This window comes from Clarias gariepinus, chromosome 11, assembly GCF_024256425.1.
Source record: "Clarias gariepinus isolate MV-2021 ecotype Netherlands chromosome 11, CGAR_prim_01v2, whole genome shotgun sequence".
In the NCBI taxonomy this organism is placed as follows: domain Eukaryota; kingdom Metazoa; phylum Chordata; class Actinopteri; order Siluriformes; family Clariidae; genus Clarias; species Clarias gariepinus.
Window position 1 is genome coordinate 27159030 of NC_071110.1, and position 22079 is coordinate 27181108.

General features: G+C 37.9%; 1 protein-coding gene across 1 annotated transcript in view; it reads left to right on the top strand.

Moving 5' to 3' along the window:
- The window catches only part of sez6b (seizure related 6 homolog b), a 206808-nt gene that overhangs the window by 122732 nt on the left and 61997 nt on the right, over positions 1–22079 (top strand). Inside the window, exon 4 of the mRNA XM_053507506.1 lies at positions 2174–2363. Within this exon, the coding sequence (XP_053363481.1) occupies positions 2174–2363 (190 nt within the window). The remainder of the gene's footprint in view (positions 1–2173; positions 2364–22079) is intronic.

Genomic DNA, 22079 nt, shown 5'->3' on the forward strand with positions numbered 1-22079 from the left:
TGGTGCCGTAAAAGTCGAGTGATTCTGCTGAAGGTGTTGCCGGGGATGTCTGCTATAATGATGTGTAGGAGAGCAATATTATAGGTTATGTGTGCTGAGGTACACAGTCTGGCAGGGTGGATTGATGAAGCCACAAAATGCCTGCGGTGAGCCACAAATTAAGGTGCAACGTAATAAACTTGTAGCTAATCTGGAAAACCATGCAAAAGAACCCAGAGTTTAAAACGTTTAAATGGATGCATGGATGTTAAAACCCTCGATTTATACCGCATATTATAATAGACAATAAAAAGGTATTTAATGGGGAGAAAAGCCAGAGATTTTTTTTTTCATGCAAGGCTAGCCACCATTAATTTCTAAAAGGTCTTTGGGGTCTTTAGAATGTCATGTAAAAATGTCATATTAACAGGCTTTTTATGCTCTCAGCCAATGGGAGACTTGTGATCATGACATATTTGCATAATCATAAATGTAATGGCTTCAATTAACAGCAGAAAACCGAAAAAAAAGAAAAAGTTTAATGTGCTGTCTATAATTTCTGAGGCTCGATAAATACAAAAGCCGCACAGAGATACCGAGATTAGGTTATTTTTAGTCCTTGCGCAACACTTACAGTTACTTGTGTAAGTCAGAGTGATATGTTAAAAGACAAATATAACAATAAGGAGTGCACTATTTTTTCCTTTGCTTTAACTGGATTTATATATTTATATATAAAATATATATCATAATAAAATATATTATATATATAGTGAAATATTTATATTATAATAAAAAATAGAGTGGGGCAAAAAAGTATTTAGTCAGCCACTAAGTTCTCCCACTTAAAAAGATGAGAAAGGTTTGTAATTTTCATCATACGTATACCTCAACGATTAGAGACAAAATAAGAAAAAACAATCCAGAAAATCACATTGTAGGATTTTTTAAGAATTTATTTGCAAATTATGGTGAAAAATAAGTATTTGGTCAATAACAAAATCTCAATACTTTGTTATATACCCTTTGTTGTTAATGAGAGGTCAAATGATTTCTGTAAGTCTTCACCAGGTTTTCACACACTGTTGCTGGTATTTTGGCCCATTCTTGTTGAAGTTTTGGGACTGGACAACACAGACTTTCAATTCCCTCCAAAGATTTTTTATGGGGTTGAGATCTGGAGACTGGCTAGGCCACTTCAGAACCTTGAAATGCTTCTTACGAAGCCACTTCTTCGTTGCCCGGGCGGTGTGTTTGGGATCATTGTCATGCTGAAAGACCCAGCCATGTTTCATATTCAATGCCCTTGCTGATGGAAGTTGGTTTTCACTCAAAATCTCATGATACATGGCCCCATTTATTCTTCTCTTTACACGGATCAGTCGTCCTGGTCTCTTTGCAGAAAAACAGCCCGAAAGCAGGATGTTTCCACCCCCATGCTTCACAGTAGGTATTGTGTTCTTTGATGCAACTCGGCATTCTTTCTCCTCCAAACTGACAAATTAAGTTTTTACCAATAAGTTCTATTTTGGTTTCATCTAACCATATGACATTCTCCCAATCCTCTTCTGGATCATCCAAATGCTTTCTAGCAAACTTCGGACATGTACTGGCTTAAGCAGGGGGACATGTCTGGCACTGCAGGATCAGAGTCCCTGGTGGCGCAGTGTGTTACTGATGGTAGCCTTTGTTACTTTGGTCCCAGCTCTCTGCAGGTCATTCACTAGGTCCTCCCATGTGGTTCTGGGATTTTTGCTTACAGTTCTTGTGATCATTTTGACCCCAAGGGGTGAGATCTTGCGTTGCATTTTCCATTAACTTTCAAAGTAGCATATCTTCTCTTCCCATGGGACGATTGCAATGAAACAAAGACTATATGTTACTTCCCCATTAAAATTAGTTTAGTGGTTTTTAGGAGATGCACGCACAGACAGACAGATGTCATAACAGACGTACAAACCATTTTGATGTGTTTTATTACCAATCTTACATCTTACACCCCAAATCATTAAATTATTAAAGGACTAATACAACCAAGTAAGAAACCAAAACAGGATTAGAATGCAGGTCGATCCTGCAAAAATGAAAAAAAAAGAAGAATGCTGTTTTTTTAATATATTATTATCATAATATCATATTTTATATGCTAAAATGTATCTAACTCACACCTTCTCTTTATCATTCTTGCGTTCAGGTGATGAATGTAAGTTTGGCCGAAGGGGACTCCGTGAGGTTTGAGGATCTTGGGGGCCGCGAGCCATCAGTTCTGGCTAACGAGTCCATCCTGATGAAGGGTTTGGTGGTGCGCAGCTACAGCAACCGGATCTCCGTCCACTTCCACAGCCGGCGGCCCTGCCACGGCTCCTTCCTCTTGCTGTACCAAGGTAGGTGTATGCGTTGGCGTACGCGTGTGTATGTGTGTGTGTGTGTGTGTGTGTGTGCGTACGCCGGGTGTGAGACAGTGAGAGAAAGAGACTGGCACTGTGCCAGAGCTTGAGACAAAACCTGCTTATGAGTGTACACTTGCTGATTAGATTGGTAAGTGCGATTACGTGTCGGGGAGGAAGGCGCTCTCAATCATTACTTTCCATTACGAGAGGCTCTCTGTGCAACGAGGGGGAAAATACCTCTTGTTATCACTCGTCAGAATAATATGCTTATGTTAGCTTGAAAATGACAACTACTGTCAATAGGCTGCCACATAATTACATTGGAGTGGTGCTCAGATGATATTCCCTGCTAATAGTCCTTTAACAGAGATATGTGACAGATCAGGAAAAAGGTTATTGAGCTCTCTCTCTCTCTCTGTCTCTCTCTCTCTTTCTCTTTCTCTCTACGTTGCCAAGTTGTGTTTCTCATTTCGTAGAGGTGCTTGGAGAGAGAGAAAAAAAAAAGAAGAAGAAGAAAATTACTTTGTATGCAGACAAATCCCTTTTGTTTCTGTGAACTAATGAACTGTGGCAGGTTAGCAGTGGAGTAATACAATTTCACAGGCTGCTAACGTGGCTGTTGGATAAGAGACCCATTTCCTCACATTCTCTCTCGGTGTCTTTTTCCCTCTCCATCTTTCCGGGTGTATATGTGGGGATGGTCGTGGTGATGGTACGTAGTAATCAACCGTGTGTACCTCCCACATGGTGGATCCTGTCCAGCTTAACAGGAAAGGCTTTCATGCCTTCATTTAGCTCGGAGCGATCATCCGAAGGCTTTGCCGAGCACTATCTATAATTACTTGCAATTTCGATAGCAAACGTTCAATTACCACTCGTCCTCCTCTTGTGCTCTAACAAGCATGCTGGGTAGAGCTGTACAGGTGAGAATAACCAATATTGCAGCAGCAATTACAGACTGTCATACTGTCGTACTGGGCTGAGACAAATTGAGCAACATGCCTCTATAAAAGATGGATCTCACGCGCAGTGACTTCACAAAAGAACCAGCTGTTGTTTGAATAAAATTCATAGAGGGAGCAGGTACAGTATGATGACTCGTCATCTTATTTGGAACACTACAGTAATTTGATTAACCATAATGCATCCATTCACTTATCCATCCATCCATCCATCCATCCATCCAGGAACCTCTGTAGTCCAACTAGAGCCCGTGGAGGCCAATAGTGATCACAACTGTTTAACCGCGTCCTGGATAGGACCTCCAGTCAGGTTTTACACGCTACGGTCAATTTGGGAACTCCAATTAGCCTAAACTGCACAATGTTGACTGTGAGAGGAAACCGAAGTACCCAGAGGAAACCCACCAAGCACAGGGAGGACATGCAAACTCCATCCACACAGACCCTGAGGTGGGAATCGAACTCAGACCCTGAAGGTACAAGGCCACAGTGCTAACTGTTACGACACTGTGCGCCAATTTTAACACCACATACTGTAAGATTAACTCGGATTATGAATTATATACCAGTAAACTGGTGGCAGGATCATCTACAGTATGCTTGTGGGAAGCAAAGTCCAGTCCGTCCGGTCGGTCGATCCCATAGAAAAGCTAATGTAGAACAAATTGTTGAAAATAATTAACGCTGGCAAATACAGAAAGGTATCAAAACACCCAGTTCACAGTGTATAGGGCTTAGCAGGCAAAGGGTACTAACCACTAAGCCACCGTGCCGCCTAACGCACCTACGAGAATGGAGATTGTAGCCTCAGTCTTATATTTAAACAGACAGCATAGGAATGTAGATGACAGCGTTTTCGCCCCCCTGCTACTGTATATAGCGTTGATGATGCTTTGAGAGTCTGTCCATTGTTCAGCATGTGGCACTCGACTTGGACACCCCATCTGTCCTCCGCACCTGCATGTCTGGCAGTAGCCTGTGCGATTTGACAGATGGGAGCTGCTTTAAATAGCAACCTGCATCAGGAGGTAAACACATTAATGATTAAGGCCTCTCAATAATTCACATGACAATGAAAGGGCAGCATCGCCCCTCCCATTAGGTTTCATTAAAGGTTAAATACAAACAAGGCAGAATTGATAGACTGGATTCAGGAGGAGAGAAGTGAGACATTTCTTTTTTTTAATTTACTGGGAACAATCATAACTGTACAAATGTAGTGAGATTAAAAAGAAAAAAATCTAAAGGTTTCATTATTGATTTATTTCTTGAATTATAGAAAATTGTCATGAGCTTAAATCAGTTAGACTTTGTTCACACATCAGGTCTGATGTATTTATTCATTAATTTATTTATTATGTTAATTTATTGACTGATGGGTTTGTTTCTGCCAAAACACGCATGCTTTAACACCAATTTTCTGATGTTTTAGTTGTCAACGATCCAATTTTTTTTCATGTTTACATTCTGTTGCTATTTTCCTAATTGTAAATAATGCCTGGCACTGATACGAGTGAATAAAAAACACACAAAAGAGAATAATGCATTTAAAATCAACACTGTTTGTGAATCACTGCCTCCCACGATCCTCATTAATGCAACATTTTCTATTTTTTTTAATTGCAGTGTTATGCTGGCGGTTCCATTCCTTTCTTAGCCTTCTTAGCCAAAGAATGTACTCAAGTAAGAGTAGCTGTACTTCAAAATAATATTACTCAAGTAGAAGTAAAAAGTAGTCATCCCAAATATTACTCAAGTAAAAGTAAAACTCTTAAACTCTTTTAAGAGTGAAGACTACTCAAGTACTGAGTAAATGGTTCTCGTGATGTTGTTTTTTTTTTTTTGGGGGGGGGAATTATTATAATTTTATACACACACAGCACACAGTATAAATATACCGTGTATATATATATATATATATATATATATATATATATATATATATATATAATATAATATAATATACTGTGTAGATATAATATAATATACCGTGTATATATAATATAATATACCATGTATATATAATATAATATCCTGTGTATATATAATATAATATACCGTGTATATATAATATAATATCCTGTGTATATATAATATAATATACCGTGTATATATAGGCCTATAATATAATATACTGTGTATATATAATATAATATACCGTGTGTATATAATATAATATCCCATGTATATATAGGCCTATAATATAATATACCGTGTGTATATAATATAATATACCGTGTGTATATATAACATAATATAATATCCCATGTATATATAGGCCTATAATATAGTATACCGTGTATATATAATATAATATCCCGTGTGTATATATAATATAATATCCCGTGTATATATAGGCCTATAATATGGTATACCGTGTATATATAATATAATATACCGTGTGTATATATAATATAATATCCCGTGTATATATAGGCCTATAATATGGTATACCGTGTATATATAATATAATATACCGTGTGTATATATAATATAATATACTGTGTATATATAATATAATATACCGTGTGTATATAATATAATATACCGTGTGTAGATATAATATAATATCCCATGTATATATAGGCCTATAATATAATATACCGTGTATATATAATATAATATACCGTGTGTATATATAATATAATATAATATCCCATGTATATATAGGCCTATAATATAGTATACCGTGTATATATAATATAATATACCGTGTGTATATATAATATAATATCCCGTGTGTATATATAATATAATATCCCGTGTATATATAGGCCTATAATATGGTATACCGTGTGTATATAATATAATATACCGTGTGTAGATATAATATAATATCCCATGTATATATAGGCCTATAATATAATATAATATACCGTGTATATATAATATAATATACCGTGTGTATATATAATATAATATAATATCCCATGTATATATAGGCCTATAATATAGTATACCTTGTATATATAATATAATATACTGTGTGTATATATAATATAATATAATATCCCATGTATATATAGGCCTATAATATAGTATACCGTGTATATATAATATAATATACCGTGTGTATATATAATATAATATACCGTGTGTATATATAATATAATATTCCGTGTATATATAGGCCTATAATATAGTATAACGTGTATATATAATATAATATACCGTGTGTATATAAAATATAATATTCCGTGTATATATAGGCCTATAATATAGTATACCGTGTATATATAATATACCGTGTGTATATATAATATAATATTCCGTGTGTATATAATATAATATATCGTGTATATAATATAATATACTGTGTATATATAATATAATATCCCGTGTATATATAATATAATATACCATGTATATATAATATAATATCCTGTGTATATATAATATAATATACTGTGTATATAATATAATATACTGTGTGTATATTATAGTAGAATTATAATAATTATATATGCCAACATTGCATCATTCAGTGAAACAGCTAAACTTACCACGACATGTTTTCTAAGGTAAATACCGGCTGAAGATTTTTTTCCCACTATGCCGTCTGACTACATGTGATTATTGTTTCTGCGTCTGATTGTTAAAACAGTCATGCGGTAGATCTACCGGCTGCATGTGTAGAACGAGTCGAGTGGAGCCGAATGTAGTGAACAGATTTTTGTAGTGTGTAGATTTTTTAAAATGTGAAATCTGACCGGATCTGTGAGTGTGTGTGGATTAGTGCTATCAGTCGTTTAAAAGTTTTAATCTAGTTAATCACAGTCTGTGAATTAAAATCACAATTTTAAAATATCCAAATTTACTCGTATTGTAAACGTGCAATGTTGGAATAAAGAAATGTACGACAAACTGGTTAGAGGAGACAGATTATACAGTTTTACAATATCTTAAACATTTATATTTAACAAAAGTTAAATCACAATCTTCTTGAATGTCAGGGCATGCAGTGGGTGGATAGTATGGGGTGTGGCAACTTACCAACAGTGGGGCCTGAACCCAGATCTTCTGATTCAGAACTTAACAACCTAGAGCCTTAGCCTCCTGGGCCACCATTCCCACAGCTTACATTTAATGTATTTTTGTAAAAAAAAAAAAAAAAAAAGTACCTTTTTAAGGCAGCTCGAGCACACAACATTAGTTTTATCCAAACCTCTGCTGGATTATGGAAAGCCATTACGGTCAAACTTGGTCAAATGATACATTTGCGTTAAAAAAATAGTAATGCATTAACATTTCTAGATTATTCACATGCTTTAATGTGTTAATATTGGCAGTCCCAGTAAAGATAAATAGATGGTTTACTCTTCTAACATCAGCTTTATCTACAGTACGTTTGTGTATGCATTTAATTTGCACAGAACTTGATTCTCTCTCACTCTCAAACTGACTGGCAGTAAAACCCAGCACCTGTTCAGGATCACTATAGCGTTCCCTATGGTATAGTAGCATTTTTCTTAGGCAGGGCTCGTCATTCACAGCTTTCTTTAAACTGTTAGCACCGTTTAAATGTTTACCTGTGGCTAAGTGTCTTATGTGCCTGAAGTCTTCTGTAAATGTCAATCAGTTTTACCCGTGCATTCACAAGTCCCGGCTTGACTTAAAGGCCCCTCGTAGTACTGTACTGTATGCGTGCACAGTAATGCACTGCAACATTTGATATCTCAAGAAAACAACATTGTTGTTTTGAGATCACAAGAAAAAAAAAAAGATATAAATGGCCTTTCTGAGCTTTTGTGCATTTGTGCACTGGGTAGCATCACTGTATCACAGCTATAGACACCTTATATTCAGCCCTGAGCTGGGCTACAGAGTTTTAGATATTCCCTTTGTATCCAGAAGGGTTCCTCTTTGTTCCTTCCATCTTCAAATGTCTACAATGTGTCCCATAAAGGATAAGTTTGCTTTCAACCCTCTCTGCTTCAGGGGTGATGTGTCATGGCACAGATATTGGCCACCAGAGCAACCATGGGATGCACTTCTCTATTAGTATAAATACCGAAAAGTGGTTTATGTTAAGATAGTATACCCAGTCAAATGGCTGCTTTAACCTTTTATCTATAACTTATCTACAGTACAGTGAAACCTTGGATTACGAGTAACGCGGTTTGCGAGTGTTCTGTAGAACGAGCAAAAGATTTTTAATACATTTTGACTTGAAACACGAGCAAGTCTTGGTTTACGAGCACCAAGTATCATGTATCACACATGCGCCTCTTGTTTTGTTCTGCTTTGGGGCAATGACCATTGTTAATATGGTATATAGACCACAGTCTATATAAGTAAATTAATTGAATTGATGCTGAGGGTCACGTAAACACAACTGAACGAACGGGTTTTCTCTCTCTTGCACTGCGGAATTGTGGGTAATCATCTTCCCTGCTAAGTCTTAGTGCGCGACTCTCACTGGTATAATCAACATCTATGCACACATGTACTGTTAACTGTAACACTGTGACCACGTGTGTGTGTGTGTATAAAACATCTTTTATTTTGTGTCTGTATGCATCTGTGTACAGTACAGCTGATGTAAAGCAAAAGCAAGTCTCATTAGAGGGGTTAAAGATCCATTTTCTCTCTCTGCTCAAGGCTCAGCCTGCTTTTTGTGTCTGTGTGCAGGCTGACACCGTGCCACGCCCCCCCCCACACACACACACACACAGACCTCTACTAATTTCGCCTTCACAGACACACACAGACACTCTTTCTCTCTGCTATACACAGAAACACTGATTTGCCCCGATTCTTTATAAAGGTAAAGTGCAGGTTAATTAGTTTTATTTTTCACGTTACAGTGTCATTAAAGCAATTTCTCGTTTATTTTTTGGTAAAACAGTGTTTCCAATGTGTGCATGTGTGTGTGTAAAAAGAGTGGAGGAAGGGTAACCGTGTAAAACGAGAAGGGGGAGAGGGGAGCTTACTTTAGAATAACACACACACACACACAGCGCCTGTGTGCACAAAAGGAAACACTTGTCAGGATTTATTTTGACTTTTTTTTAAAGGTAAAGTTGTTTTATTTTTGCTTAATATTTATATATATATATATATATATATATATATATATATATATATATTTATATTTATAATTATTTTTATGTATTTCTTTTTTGGGGCTGTGGAACGAATAATTTGAGTTTCCATTATTTCTTATAGGAAAATTCAATTTGGTTTACAAGTGTTTTGAAAAATGAGCCCGCTTTTGGAACGAATTATGCTCGTAACTCAAAGTTCCACTGTATGTGCTTTATGAAATTTAAACATTGCTCAATTTGTCGCCGGCGATCATTGTGGATTTACATATATATCTAAGAGTCTCGTCTCTCTACTCATTCACAATGCTTTCTTTCTCTTTTTCTGCCCACATGAGCTTTGAAACCTATTGAACCTAAACTGCATTCTTTTTTCCGATGCATATTTAAAGCAGCAGTGTTAACACGTCGACCTACAGTACGTGACATGTTGACCCAAACGTGCGTAGGAGTTAAACACAATGGTTTGCCATGCATGTTGCTTTCTAGAGCAGAAGATTTCAGTGATTATTTCAGTGATTTTCTTGCTACTGTATACCTAAGTACAGTGGGTTTTCTGTAAATCCACTTCGGGATAATGTCTATTGTCAAAAGGGATTTAAAAAGAAAACTGAACTGAATCGAGCTTAACTCACTATTTGGTAGTAATTGAGTCATTCAAGCACCGCTTCTTCACGATTGAAGAGGAAATTTATACAACGCAAACCAGTGAATTGTAAGTACAGAACAGAGCCACAAGATTTCGAAATTACTATTATGCTTGGCAATATATAAAAATAAAAAACCTTGTTGAATTCGTTGTGGTAAAACATGGTTAAAAAATACCCATGATGATTTTAACAAAGAAAAAAAAAGTCTAAAAGAACACTTACAGCATGCAACAAAACATTTGCACCCTGATTTAATAAGATCCGAAATAAAGAGGCTAATTTAAACAATGTAATAAACCGAGCCTGCAACAAATAAGAACGGGCAAATAGCAATTATGTAAAATGATGTGATGTGTAACTGTGTGAGGAAACATTAATTAAAATGAATTCCATGTAATAACTATTCCTGGCAGTCAGAAACAGTCGGCTCTCAAAGGGAAGAGTGAGCCGAAACGTGTAACAATACAATATGTTCCAGATATGATATACTGTCTGATATGCAGTTCAGTATATAGTGTGTGTGTGTGTGTGTGTGTGTGTGTGTGTGTGTGTGTGTGTGTGTGTGCTTTGAATGATATTGTAGGTGCAGTAAAAAAATCCAATATAAAGCCAAATTTCTGAAACGGTCACACAAATTTGAAAATGTTTAATACAATGTGTGATTTATTCAAGAAAAAGCCGTCTGCAAACTTAACACCTGCCCCTCACATGTAATTAACTTTTCAGGCTAAGTAAATCACAAAGCCAAAGTAATTTGCAGGTACACTGCCATGTACATTGATCAGCCATAACATTGACACCACATAACATTAACAAAGTGACATTGATTATCAGTTTAGGCTCATTTATGTCTGTGGGGAGTGAAGGCCAGCCTCTGATCCGTTCCCACGGAAAACTACGACTCAATGGAAAAAGTCAATGCTGGATATCATAGAAATGCACCAGAACACCCAGTACACCACAGCTCGCCATGCACCAGCCTTTTAAATTCTCCAATTCGACTAAATTCCCATGGGATGCACTGGACAAACAAGTCCGTTCCACGGAAGCCCCACCTGGCAACCGACGGCACCCGCGGCACTGAGCTGTGCAGGTGGCACAGGGAGACCGTACACTTTGTAATGTTATAGCTGATCTTAAGGTAATGCTTAAATTAAATAAATGTATTTATAGAATGTATTATTGCTATTATTATTATTATTATTATTATGAAGTAAAATAAACAAAAATGCAATTTGTTATAATTAAAAAATCGTTTGTAATCCTGTCAGTAATTAGTGTTTTCCAACGTCATAATTAACAGTTTCCTGTTTTGATGTCATACACAGATTTCACTCACTCACTTATCGTCTGTACCACTTTATCCTGTATTCAGGGTTGCAGGGGGCCCAGAGCCTATCCCAGGAGACTTGGGGGACGCTGGAGAGGGTGCTGATCCATTGCAGGGCATACACACTTATTCACACATTAGGGACAGTTTGGAAACACAAATTAGTCCGCATGTTTTTGGACTGTGGGAGGAAACCGGAGTACAATGAATCAATGAATCACTAAATAATTGACGCTCTAATTAAGGGATTTATTTATTGATTAATTAAAATGCCTGTATGACATCAGAACAGGAAACCCCTTAATTATGACTATATTATTTATAGTATAGAATATAAAAACTGAAAGAAAAAAAATTACAACCAACAACTAATGAATACAAAGATAACACTTCTAGACGTGAACTGACAAACAGAAAGGAGTGGACATGTTCTCAAAAAATCAAGAATGCAGAATATGGTGTTGCTTTTATGAAATATGTTTATTCAAATAAAAGTTGATAGCTGCTCTGCTACATAATTCTTAATTAACTCTGATTCTTAAACTTAAGCAGCATATCTTTACTTTATGAAATATTGTCTTCTCTTTTAAAGCATCTGGTGGCAAGTCATTATCCCTGCGAATAACAGCAGGTAGATTTGCAGGTATGCAGAAGGGAGAGAATTAAAATATTGTAATTATATTGTAATGTAAATATTGTAAATCGTTGGATTTCTTCACTTCATGTTGATGATTTCAAACGTGACGAGCCCTGTGGGCTGAAACTTTAATTGTCTTCGTTTAGGGTCACCTTGTTCAGTATGGTAATGTGTGGACGTTTTTATTAGATAAGCATGAAGGATGAGACAGATTTGATTACACATCGATACACTTTTTCTAACCACCTGGACAATTAATTTCCTTCTACAGAAGCACATTGTCAAGAGGATCTGCAGGCTAATGAATCTTGATCCCTCATTTTGGAGCCATGACTTATCAGAAATGAGCCTGGCTGCGTCGGTTTAGTGCAATCTGCTTGACCAGCAGCACAGATGGAGAACAGTGATGCTCGATGCATTAGAAAGAAACAGCAACAAAGGATTGAGCTGGTTTCGAATAGTGATCTACTCCTTTGATGTTTTCAATCAGTTATTTTTAGGATTGGATCAGAAGCAGACGTAGGCTTCCCATTCTCCTTGATGTGCATATTAAGCCCTGGTCCGAGATTGCTTGTATTGATTTATCGATTTTCAGTTATCGTGGACCTGGAGCTCATATCAGGAACAGTGGACTCAAGACGATTTATTTAGAGCTGATGTGTTTTTTCTTGTGTTTGCCGTGACCAGGAGAAAAGTTTTGTTTTATCTGCTGGGAATCACTAGTAGGAAGCAGAGGTGTAAAATATGATATATAAAAATGATAATATACTTATTTTAGTCAGCATAGTGGTAAGCACCGTCACCTTGCATCTCTAGGGTCCGGGTTCGATTCAGGTCTCTGTTTGCATGTGCTTGGTGGGTGTCCTCTGTGTACTCCAGTTTTCTCCACAGTCGAAAGACATGCAGATTAGGTTAATTGACGTCCCAAATTGCCCGTAGTCTGAATAATGTGAATGAATGTGTGTGTGTGTGTCCTGTGATGGATTGGCACCCCATCCAGGGTGTACCCCACTTGTGCCTTATGTCTCCTGGCATAGGCTCCAGACAACACCCCCCCACCCCCCCTAAGACCCTGTACACATTATAAAGCCCAGTTAAATGATGATTGTTGATGTAAAACCTGACAGTTTTGGCATAAAGTTGTTAAAATGTTGAAAAAAAGGATTTAATTTCAATTGTCTTAATATTTAAACTTGAAAGGGGAGTGATTGATTATATTATAATAATTAATCTGGAGCATCTCTACTTGGTCCACTATCAGTCTGTTCTGGGATAACTTTTTACACCGTTGCGTAAGTTACATAGTTGCGTGGCTTCTTTTGCCCAGTTTGCAATTCAGTTGTGCAAAGACCTCCATGAGCTCCAAGGCATGAAAAAGAGGGTGCTCTATTTCTGCATAAATGGTATAAATAACATGTTTTTTGTTTGTTTGTTTGTTTTTCACATGCAGTAATCCATAGACCAGTATTATTTTTCCACATTTGGTAACGTTTGTGCTAATTTAGCTAATCCCTGTTTGTTAGCTTTGCAGTAGCGGCAGTTTGCTAACCCACCACATACTGTAGCTAGCCTTAGCTAACATTACTTTCATGTTGTCGTTTGGTCTAACATTAGATATACCTGTATAATATTCGTGAAGGGTTTTACAGCCACAAGTACCAAATTATTTGTTTGGCCGTTAACTTCAAATATTAACACTGTTCCTTCAAAATTGATTGTGACATCATTGTACAGGACATGTGCGCTTAACCATCTAGGTGAAGCCTAATAATGAATGTTTTTTTTATTAAAAACGGCCATTTCCTGGCAACTAGATCCAACAATGTGCATTTATTTATTTATTTATTATTGTAAACATAAGAAGGATTATCAGTTATAAAAATGTATACAGCTGTATCTTGGCCTAAGAATTTAATCCATTCCAGGCGTTTATTGGTTCCTCAGAGAAATCTTGCCCATTGTAGGGCGTCTCAGAGACTAGGGAAGCTGGTTGTACACTTTTTTCAAATGTATTCCTCACAGGTGGCATTGCTTTTTTTCATCATTACATTCTGCACAGATTTATGATGAACATAAAAAAAAGTAAAAAAAAAAAAAAAAAAGGAAGCAAACAAAGATTTTTAAACACTGTTTGGGACTCATTCATAAGTACAGCAGTTGCATGCAAATAGCTTCTTTGTGCACTTTTATCACACATCATATGGCACTGTTTAGATACCCAGAGATCAGTAAAATGTTGGGGAAAAAAAGACTTACGCAGAAGAGTTCTTTATTCACGTTACAGTGGTTAGTGGTCAGTGATTAGGGTTAGCACTGGCGTCTTGCACCTTTAGGTTCGATTCCCGCCCTGGGGTCTATATTGGGGTACTCAAGTTTCCTCACACAGTCCAAAGACATGCAGATTAGGCGAAGTGGCGTTCCCAAATTGCCTGTAGTGTGTGAATGTTGACTGGAGGTCCTACCATGGTCATAATAATGGGAATAAATACGGTGGTCACTATTAGCCTTCATGGACCTTAGTTGGACTACAGAGATTCCTAGATGGATGGATGGATGGATGGAATAATCATTAGTGCATTGTCTTAATATTTCAGCAGTCATTAATGTTTGCAGTCTACATACAAACAGCACTCTGTCTCTAGACCAAAAGAGTAGTTTGTGAAGATTATGAGCTAACTGGAATTATCCTCTATGTTCTTCTGGTTCCAGCGTCTGTCATTTACACTGATACCACCATAGCCCTAAACCTCTGATGGTTTTTCTAAACTCAGTTATTTATTAACCTCCTCTGACACACACTGCAGTGGGGAACCAGTAGTGGAGTAACACTCTGGCGTCTCCACCAGTTATTTTTGCGACCGTACAAGAAAAAAGATTTCGTTTTTCTACCTGTAATTTACAAAAGACCTTTTAGGAATGTAGCATGAACACAGTATGAAGTTGGCTTCTGACATAAAAGCAAGAAATGCATCCAGGCTGCCTCGTACACACTTTGTACCATTTTTTTTATCATAATTCCCTGCGACAGCTTTTAAAAGATTTGGTACTGTATAAAGGTCAGGAAAAATTGAGGAAAAATTGTGTATATATGAAGTAAATACAGAAGATATCATACGTTGTGGTGGCTGTGGAGGCCATTATACGACAAATGCTTTATTAATCTTTTCAGGATATTTAAATGTATTCCTATAGTCAAGGTTCAAAGTTGTTAAATGCTGACTTTACTGCTTACTGTTTTAAAAAAAAAAGCATGTTTGCGGCCCTCATGTTTGTGGTGCCGCAGTGTGCTCGCTCTATCATCCGGAGATCGCGTGTTCAAATCCCATGTGATGCTGTAGCCTAGAAAGAGTTGATTGTCCAAGATGTCTCAGAGGGGAGGGACGGGAGGGACTTAGCGCTTTCACATCAATCGTGGCTCTACAGCCGAACCAAGTGGAAGGAGTGGATAGCGCTGTCCTTGGAGTGTGTTGCTCTTGCAACTGTGCGCGAGCACTTTGAAAAGATGGCGGTTGGTGGCGTCACGTATAAAGGAAAAAGCATGTGATAGTCTTCGCCATTCCTGGTTGGTAGATGTAGCCTTGATGTGCCCAGATGACAGGTGGGAATTGTGTATGACTAAATTAGGGAGAAATCGTATTATCATGTGACTTTGTCAGAAAGAATCAACTCGAGTCATGTATATAAAGCAAACGAACGTGAATATAGTACCTGGCAAATGGGGATTCAGGTCAGGCCACCAAGTTTCCAGTAGTTAGACAAATTCATCTTTAAGAAAAAAAATAAACAAGAATCTGAGCAACTCTGATAAATGGTGGCTAGATGACAGAGTCAGGTGTAGCTCAGTGGTTAAGGCATTGGACTACGCTTCGAAAGATCCCAGGTTCAAACCCCACAACCACCACGTTGCCACTGTTGGGCCCTTGAGCAAGGCCTTTAACCCTCAACTGCTTAGATGTGTAATGAGATAAAAATGTAAGTCGCTCTGGATAAGAGCATCTGCCAAATGACTAAATGTAAATGACTTGGGCAGAGCTTTGCCAAAATGCCAGGTTTTGTGTTAGATAGTTCAATACCTATAAAAGTGGTCCTAGGAAGGACAATCGGTGTAACATTAAAGAATCATTAAAATGCACGGCTCACTGCTGCATGTGCAGGGTTAGGGCTAGTCTGTATTGGCTGATCTTAAAGAAGAACTCCTGTTTCACAAGTTGCCCAAAAGGTAATGCTTGCTACAGTATGTTAGAAAGATGTTAAAACACACACTACATGTTGATCCCTGCTGACCATTAAAAGTGCCCTCAATGGACGCATGGGAATCAGAACTGGACCATGGAGCAAGGGATGATGCGATGATGCGTGACACAGCTGCGTATCTCTGCGCATCTCTTCAGTGTCCTGTGCTACACTTCCAGTGTTCCAGGTTTTACTTTACCGTTGTTATCTAAACCCAATTCCAGTAACTTCGGCGATCTTTTATTCAAAGTTGTTTTCTATTCACAGTTTTGAAATTTTGATCCTACTGAAATGAAACTTTAAGTTCACTGTAGATAGAGAGATAGGAGTCTGTTGCCATCTGTTTTCCCCTGTGCTTACTCTGCAGTTATGATTCTATCGACATTGAGTAGCTCCCTGTCAGATTTGAACCAGATGTGAACCATGTGCTGCAGCCTAAACTGCCTGCAAATCATAAACATTGACGACATGTTCTTGTCTCAGTGAGAGGGGTACGAGGTGTAACTTGCTGAAGGTGCAAGCATCACTTTGGAGAAAGATAACCTGCCTCTCTTGCAGTTGTGCAGAAGCCTAGTGTGAAAGCAGAAAACATCAACTAGGATTGTCTATCTACAGTAGCACTCAGTATCACTCAGTCCTCAATCACACGACAGCTACCGAGTATGGGCGGGTGATGTTTAGCATGAGCTACATCCGTGTGCGTTAACTTGACATAATTGGCCAGGCTCGCGAAAGGTTATGCTTCGCCCTCCTTCCTTTAAAGCGCAGTTACTTTTGTTCCCTTTGGCTCCTGGTATAGTGACATCATGGAGATTTGAACTCACAATCAGCTAATAGTACAGTGAATGTTTTTTAATGCAAATGCACTATGCATATGCAGTGGTGGCCCGGAGGCTAATGCACTGAGTTACTGATCAGAAGGTCGGCAGTTCGATCCCCAGTTTCACCAATTTGCCACTGTTGGGCCCTTAACCCTATCTGCTCCAGGGGCGCTGTATTATGGTTGACCCTGCGCTCTGACCCTAGTTACACTTGGAATATGCAAAGAAGGAATTTCACTGTGCTGTAATGTATATGTGACAAATAAAAGGCTTAAATTATACCTTAACTCAACCTCTTCTTACTTTGTCCTAAAATACCATTTTGTGCTGGTCTGTCTGGACAGCATTGTGACGGCTAAATCTATATAATACACCAGACACCACAAAGTTAGATGGTTCTTTCTACCTCGTGCAAGAATTCCCCAGGTAGAACCACCCACAGTTAGCCTCCGTGAGAGCAATTTACTTGACGGAGCTGCATTGGAAGTCTCGTAGAGACAGGGCATATCCCCAGGAGTCTGGTATAGTGACATCTGCTCCCAGAAGTAGTGTCCCAGATCTGGAAAAAAGTTTTATTTATTTTGCTTCATTCAAATGTTTATGTATTATTTATATTACATATATATTATGTATTATTTATAATGTACTATTTTTCCATTTATTTATACACCTCTGTGGATACCATATAAAATACAGTATGTTTTCGAATAAAGTTAATGCAATCCGTTTATTTAAAAAACTGACTATATACGGTGTAAACCATCAGCTTTTTCTGTCAAATGTCGAGATGGACCGCAGTCCAGAGGGTTGCCGAGGTTACGGTCATTATTGTTTCTTACTGACAGCAGCAGCCTGCTCCATCAAAAGCATGAGTGACAGTAATGATGCAGAACCACAGTAATTATGTTAATGAGTGCTTGTGGCGCAGGGAGTTTGTTAGCAGATGAAGGTTTGTTACACACCACAGACATTAGAGACGGAGGAGTTTATTTATTTATTTTTTTTGTGGAGGAAAAGTCTCGGCACTGCAAATTCCATTGTGACCAATTGAAACCAATGGTTGACATTGGGTTCAAGATGTGAGTTCTATCTCCAGAAACATACGGCGGTCCTGTTCAAAAGTTCACTGCGCTTTCTCAGTAATTGCCTTCTGCACCTCTTCTGTGAGAATTGATCTATAGGTCGAAATATTCCATCGAATTCACAACATCACTGCACACCATTACTGAAAACAATGATCCTTTCAGATGTTTATATTGCACAGAATGTCAATTTTTGTGGATCCATACCCTGGTGAAGTGAGGTCTCTCGTTTCCATAGAGACGGAGAAATTTCCATTATTGCAATATTAAAGAAATACTTCGATCAGTCATAACATTATGACCACCTGCTGAATATTAAGTAGCTCCCTTCTTTTGCCAAATGAAAAAAAAAAAAAACAGTAATACTTTAGCAAGCCTTTCTATGGAGAACAGCATCAAGCTTTTTTAGCAATTTGAGCTACAGCAGGCCTTATATTGGACCCGACCACACGGGCCAGCCTTTACTCACCACGTGCATCAGCCTTTACTCACCCATGTCACCAGTTTAGCGGATTCCCTTCCTTGGATCACTTTTAGTATGTCCTGACCACTGCAACCTGGGATCATACCATAAGACCTGCAGTTTGGGAGTTGCTCTGACCCTGTTGTTTAGCCATCACAATTGTGGCCTTGTCTCAGTAGCTACAGTTACAATATATCTCACCAATGTCACCTGGTAGTGGGTTGGAATATGTTAGGCAGCAAGTAAACGAAGTGGAAGAATGGGGAAGCATAAGGATCTGCGAGACTTGGACAAGGGCCAAATTGTGATGATTAGACGACTGGGTCAGAGCAACTACAAATCTGCAGGTCTTATGTGATGTTCCCAGTCTATGGTGGTAAGAACCGACCAAAATTGGTGCAAGGTATTAAAACTGGTGAACTTACAAAAGGGTCGTGGGCAGCCAAGGCATACTGATGCACATGGACAGTGAAGGCTGGTCCATGTACTCTGATCTGATTGCTGAAAAGGTTAATGCTGGTTTCCAAAGAAAGATGTCAGACACACAGGTCATTGCTAAGCTAGGGAGAAAACAAACGTTTTGGTGGCACAAGTCGGGGGTGGGTGGACGGCAAGGGATCTTAATATTAAGCTGGTGGTCATAATGTTATGGTTAATCGGTGTATATTACTCTGTTATGCTAATGTAAAGTAAGGCAAGTATAAATAAGTAAAAGTGGAAAGACAGTATTAAGTTAGAAGGAAAGCAGCATGGAGTTTAAGTGAAATCTGAAGAGTGCTGGGATAACGCCAGGATATCCGAAACCATCTCAAAATCTTATGTACCCCCTTCCAGGGAACACAGTCTCTATATCAGTGGATAATAAACAAAAAAACCTATTTGTTCCAAAACAAGTGTAATATAAGTGATATTTTCCATACACACGCTACATAAGAAGCAAAAATAAATCAAGACACAACCCCATTATGATTTATTTAACCTTACAAGTTACAGTAATTGTCATGCTTTGATAACACTGAAGGAAATCACTTCAGGTTGATATATCCACCATGGTTTATTAGCAAAAAAAAAAAAATGTTTAAGACTAAAGGGCTGGCGAAGGCAGAGCCTGAAAGATGGGCGAAAGGTCAAATACTATATAACAAGCAAATTGCAAATGAGTAGGAAAAAAGTGGTAAACCAGAACACAAATACCAGAGGTCAAGAAGGACAATCATACATATATAACAAGACCAGAATGCAGAAATACCAAGGCTTCCTAATGAGAGGCGAACTGTCACCTACAAGCAATGAACAGAGTGCTAAAATGAGTTTATACTGAGAGGTGGAGCGTGTTACAGGTGAGATAATGCAGAATGCTGGTGAAGTGGAGAGGTTTTAGTTTAAAGAGTGATTGAGCGGATTACAGGGACTGTGCATTCTTGAAATGACTATATTTTATAGTAATATCCTAGCAGGAGTTTTTGTTGGTCAAACCATTGTGGTGACATTAATTTTGCAATGTTATACAGTAGATGTTGGGTCTACAGAACGTTAATATTAGGTTGCTTGCAAAATTTAGAATTACTGTAATAAAATAAGTCAGGAACGGCGTTTACCTTTGGACATTGAATGCCCCTTACACAATATTGCAAAAACCAACTTCTAATTGTAAAACTTAAACTCTGTTCACCACATTGGGTGGTCCATCCCATATGGATCATGGTGGTGGTTGGATGTTCTGGGGACAGATGATAATCGGCATAAACGCTCCAAATAAAGGTAATGCCTTGGCCTGGTATTGTCATGATGTTGTCATCGCCACATTGTTGAAACCAAATTATGGTCATCCAAAATGAGGGTTCCTGCCTGGCTATTCTAAATATTGCGAATCTATTGTAAGTTCATGGAAGCTGAATGCATTTAGCAGAAATGGTTTTATCTATAATGACTTTATCTAAAATACTGTATATTGTATCAAAGTAAAATCTTCTACAGTCGCCCATTTGGCTGATGCTCTTATCCAAAGCAATACAAATGAGAATACTACTGAGCACTTGAAGTTTACAGGTCTTGCTCAGGGACCCCTCCTTGGTAGGATTAAAACTCAAGACCTTCTAGTCTGTAATGCAAATACTAAACAATTGTTTGCTTTGGTAGTGACAAGAATGAACAGGATTAGAAATGGGTATATTAGAGGGACAGTGCAGGTAGGACAGTTTGGGGACAAAGTTAGAGAGGCCAGAATAAGATAGCTTGGACATGTGCAGAGAAGGGGTGAGGGGTACTGTACTGTATATCGAGAGAAGCTGGAGATGGAGTTGTCAAGCAGGAGGATAAGAAGAAGGCCCAAGAGGAGGTTTATTGATCTGGTTCAGGGAGGACATGCAGGACGTTGGATAGACCTGAAGTAAAGATGTGGTAGACAAAGTTAGATGGAGACAAATGGGATACATTGCATTCTTAGAAAAGCCATTATGGATTCTATCAAATCAAACAGATTGCTAGTATGAGTTGAACAAATGGCCTTTTAATAAACACAGACTTGTTGGACTTCTATTACAAGGTGCTACGAATTATGTATCTAAGCTATTAATGCAAATGGATTATTAATAGGTCATTACCATCTCCACAATTTCCCTACTTTGACAATGTAGACTGTGTGCATTTTTTTTTTACCTCCCTTTAATTTCTGAGCACATCAGTTTCTAATAAATGTGGAGCCTGTGAGTATAATTAAACTAGGCATAATTAAACTGGTGGGATTTGTGTGCAAGAGCAGAGCATGTACAGTGTACAAGTGAACGAGACGACCACCTGCTTACTCAGTACAAAGAGGCAATCTGTCAGAGTGGCTGTGGTAATGAAGAGAAGTTGATGCTGACCCTGGTTCAGAAAAATGATTCCCAAAGCAATTAAGTAAGTTTTCTATAAAAATTTACTTTAAATGATTTATAAGTGCTTCCAACTTTGCGGCAACAGTTTGGGGAAGGTCCGTTTCTATTCCAACATGACTGTGCCTCAGTGCACAAACCAAGGACTATAAAGACATGGTTTTGATGAAGAACTCGACCGGCCTTAATACAGAGCCCTGACCTCAACCACACCGAGCCAGGCCTTCTCGCCCAACATCAGTGCCTGACCTCATAAATGCTCTACAGAATGAAGGACACGAGTTCCAGAATTGGAAAAACTCAAAGATTTTGTGGACAGCCTTCCAAAAAGAGGGGAAGGTGTTACAGCTGCAAAAGGGGGATCAACTCCCTATTGAAGTGTTTGTATTTGTATACAATTGTTCATAGTATATATATATATATATATATATATATATATATATATATATATATATATATATATATATATATATATATATATACTGTATGTATATACTGTACTGTACTGTATAGTGTAGCTTGTGGAGCACTCTGTGAGATAGACACTTTTTAAAAATTTCTGAGCCGTGAATGTTTTTTTTTTCTTTTTTATAATATTATTTTTTATGATATTAT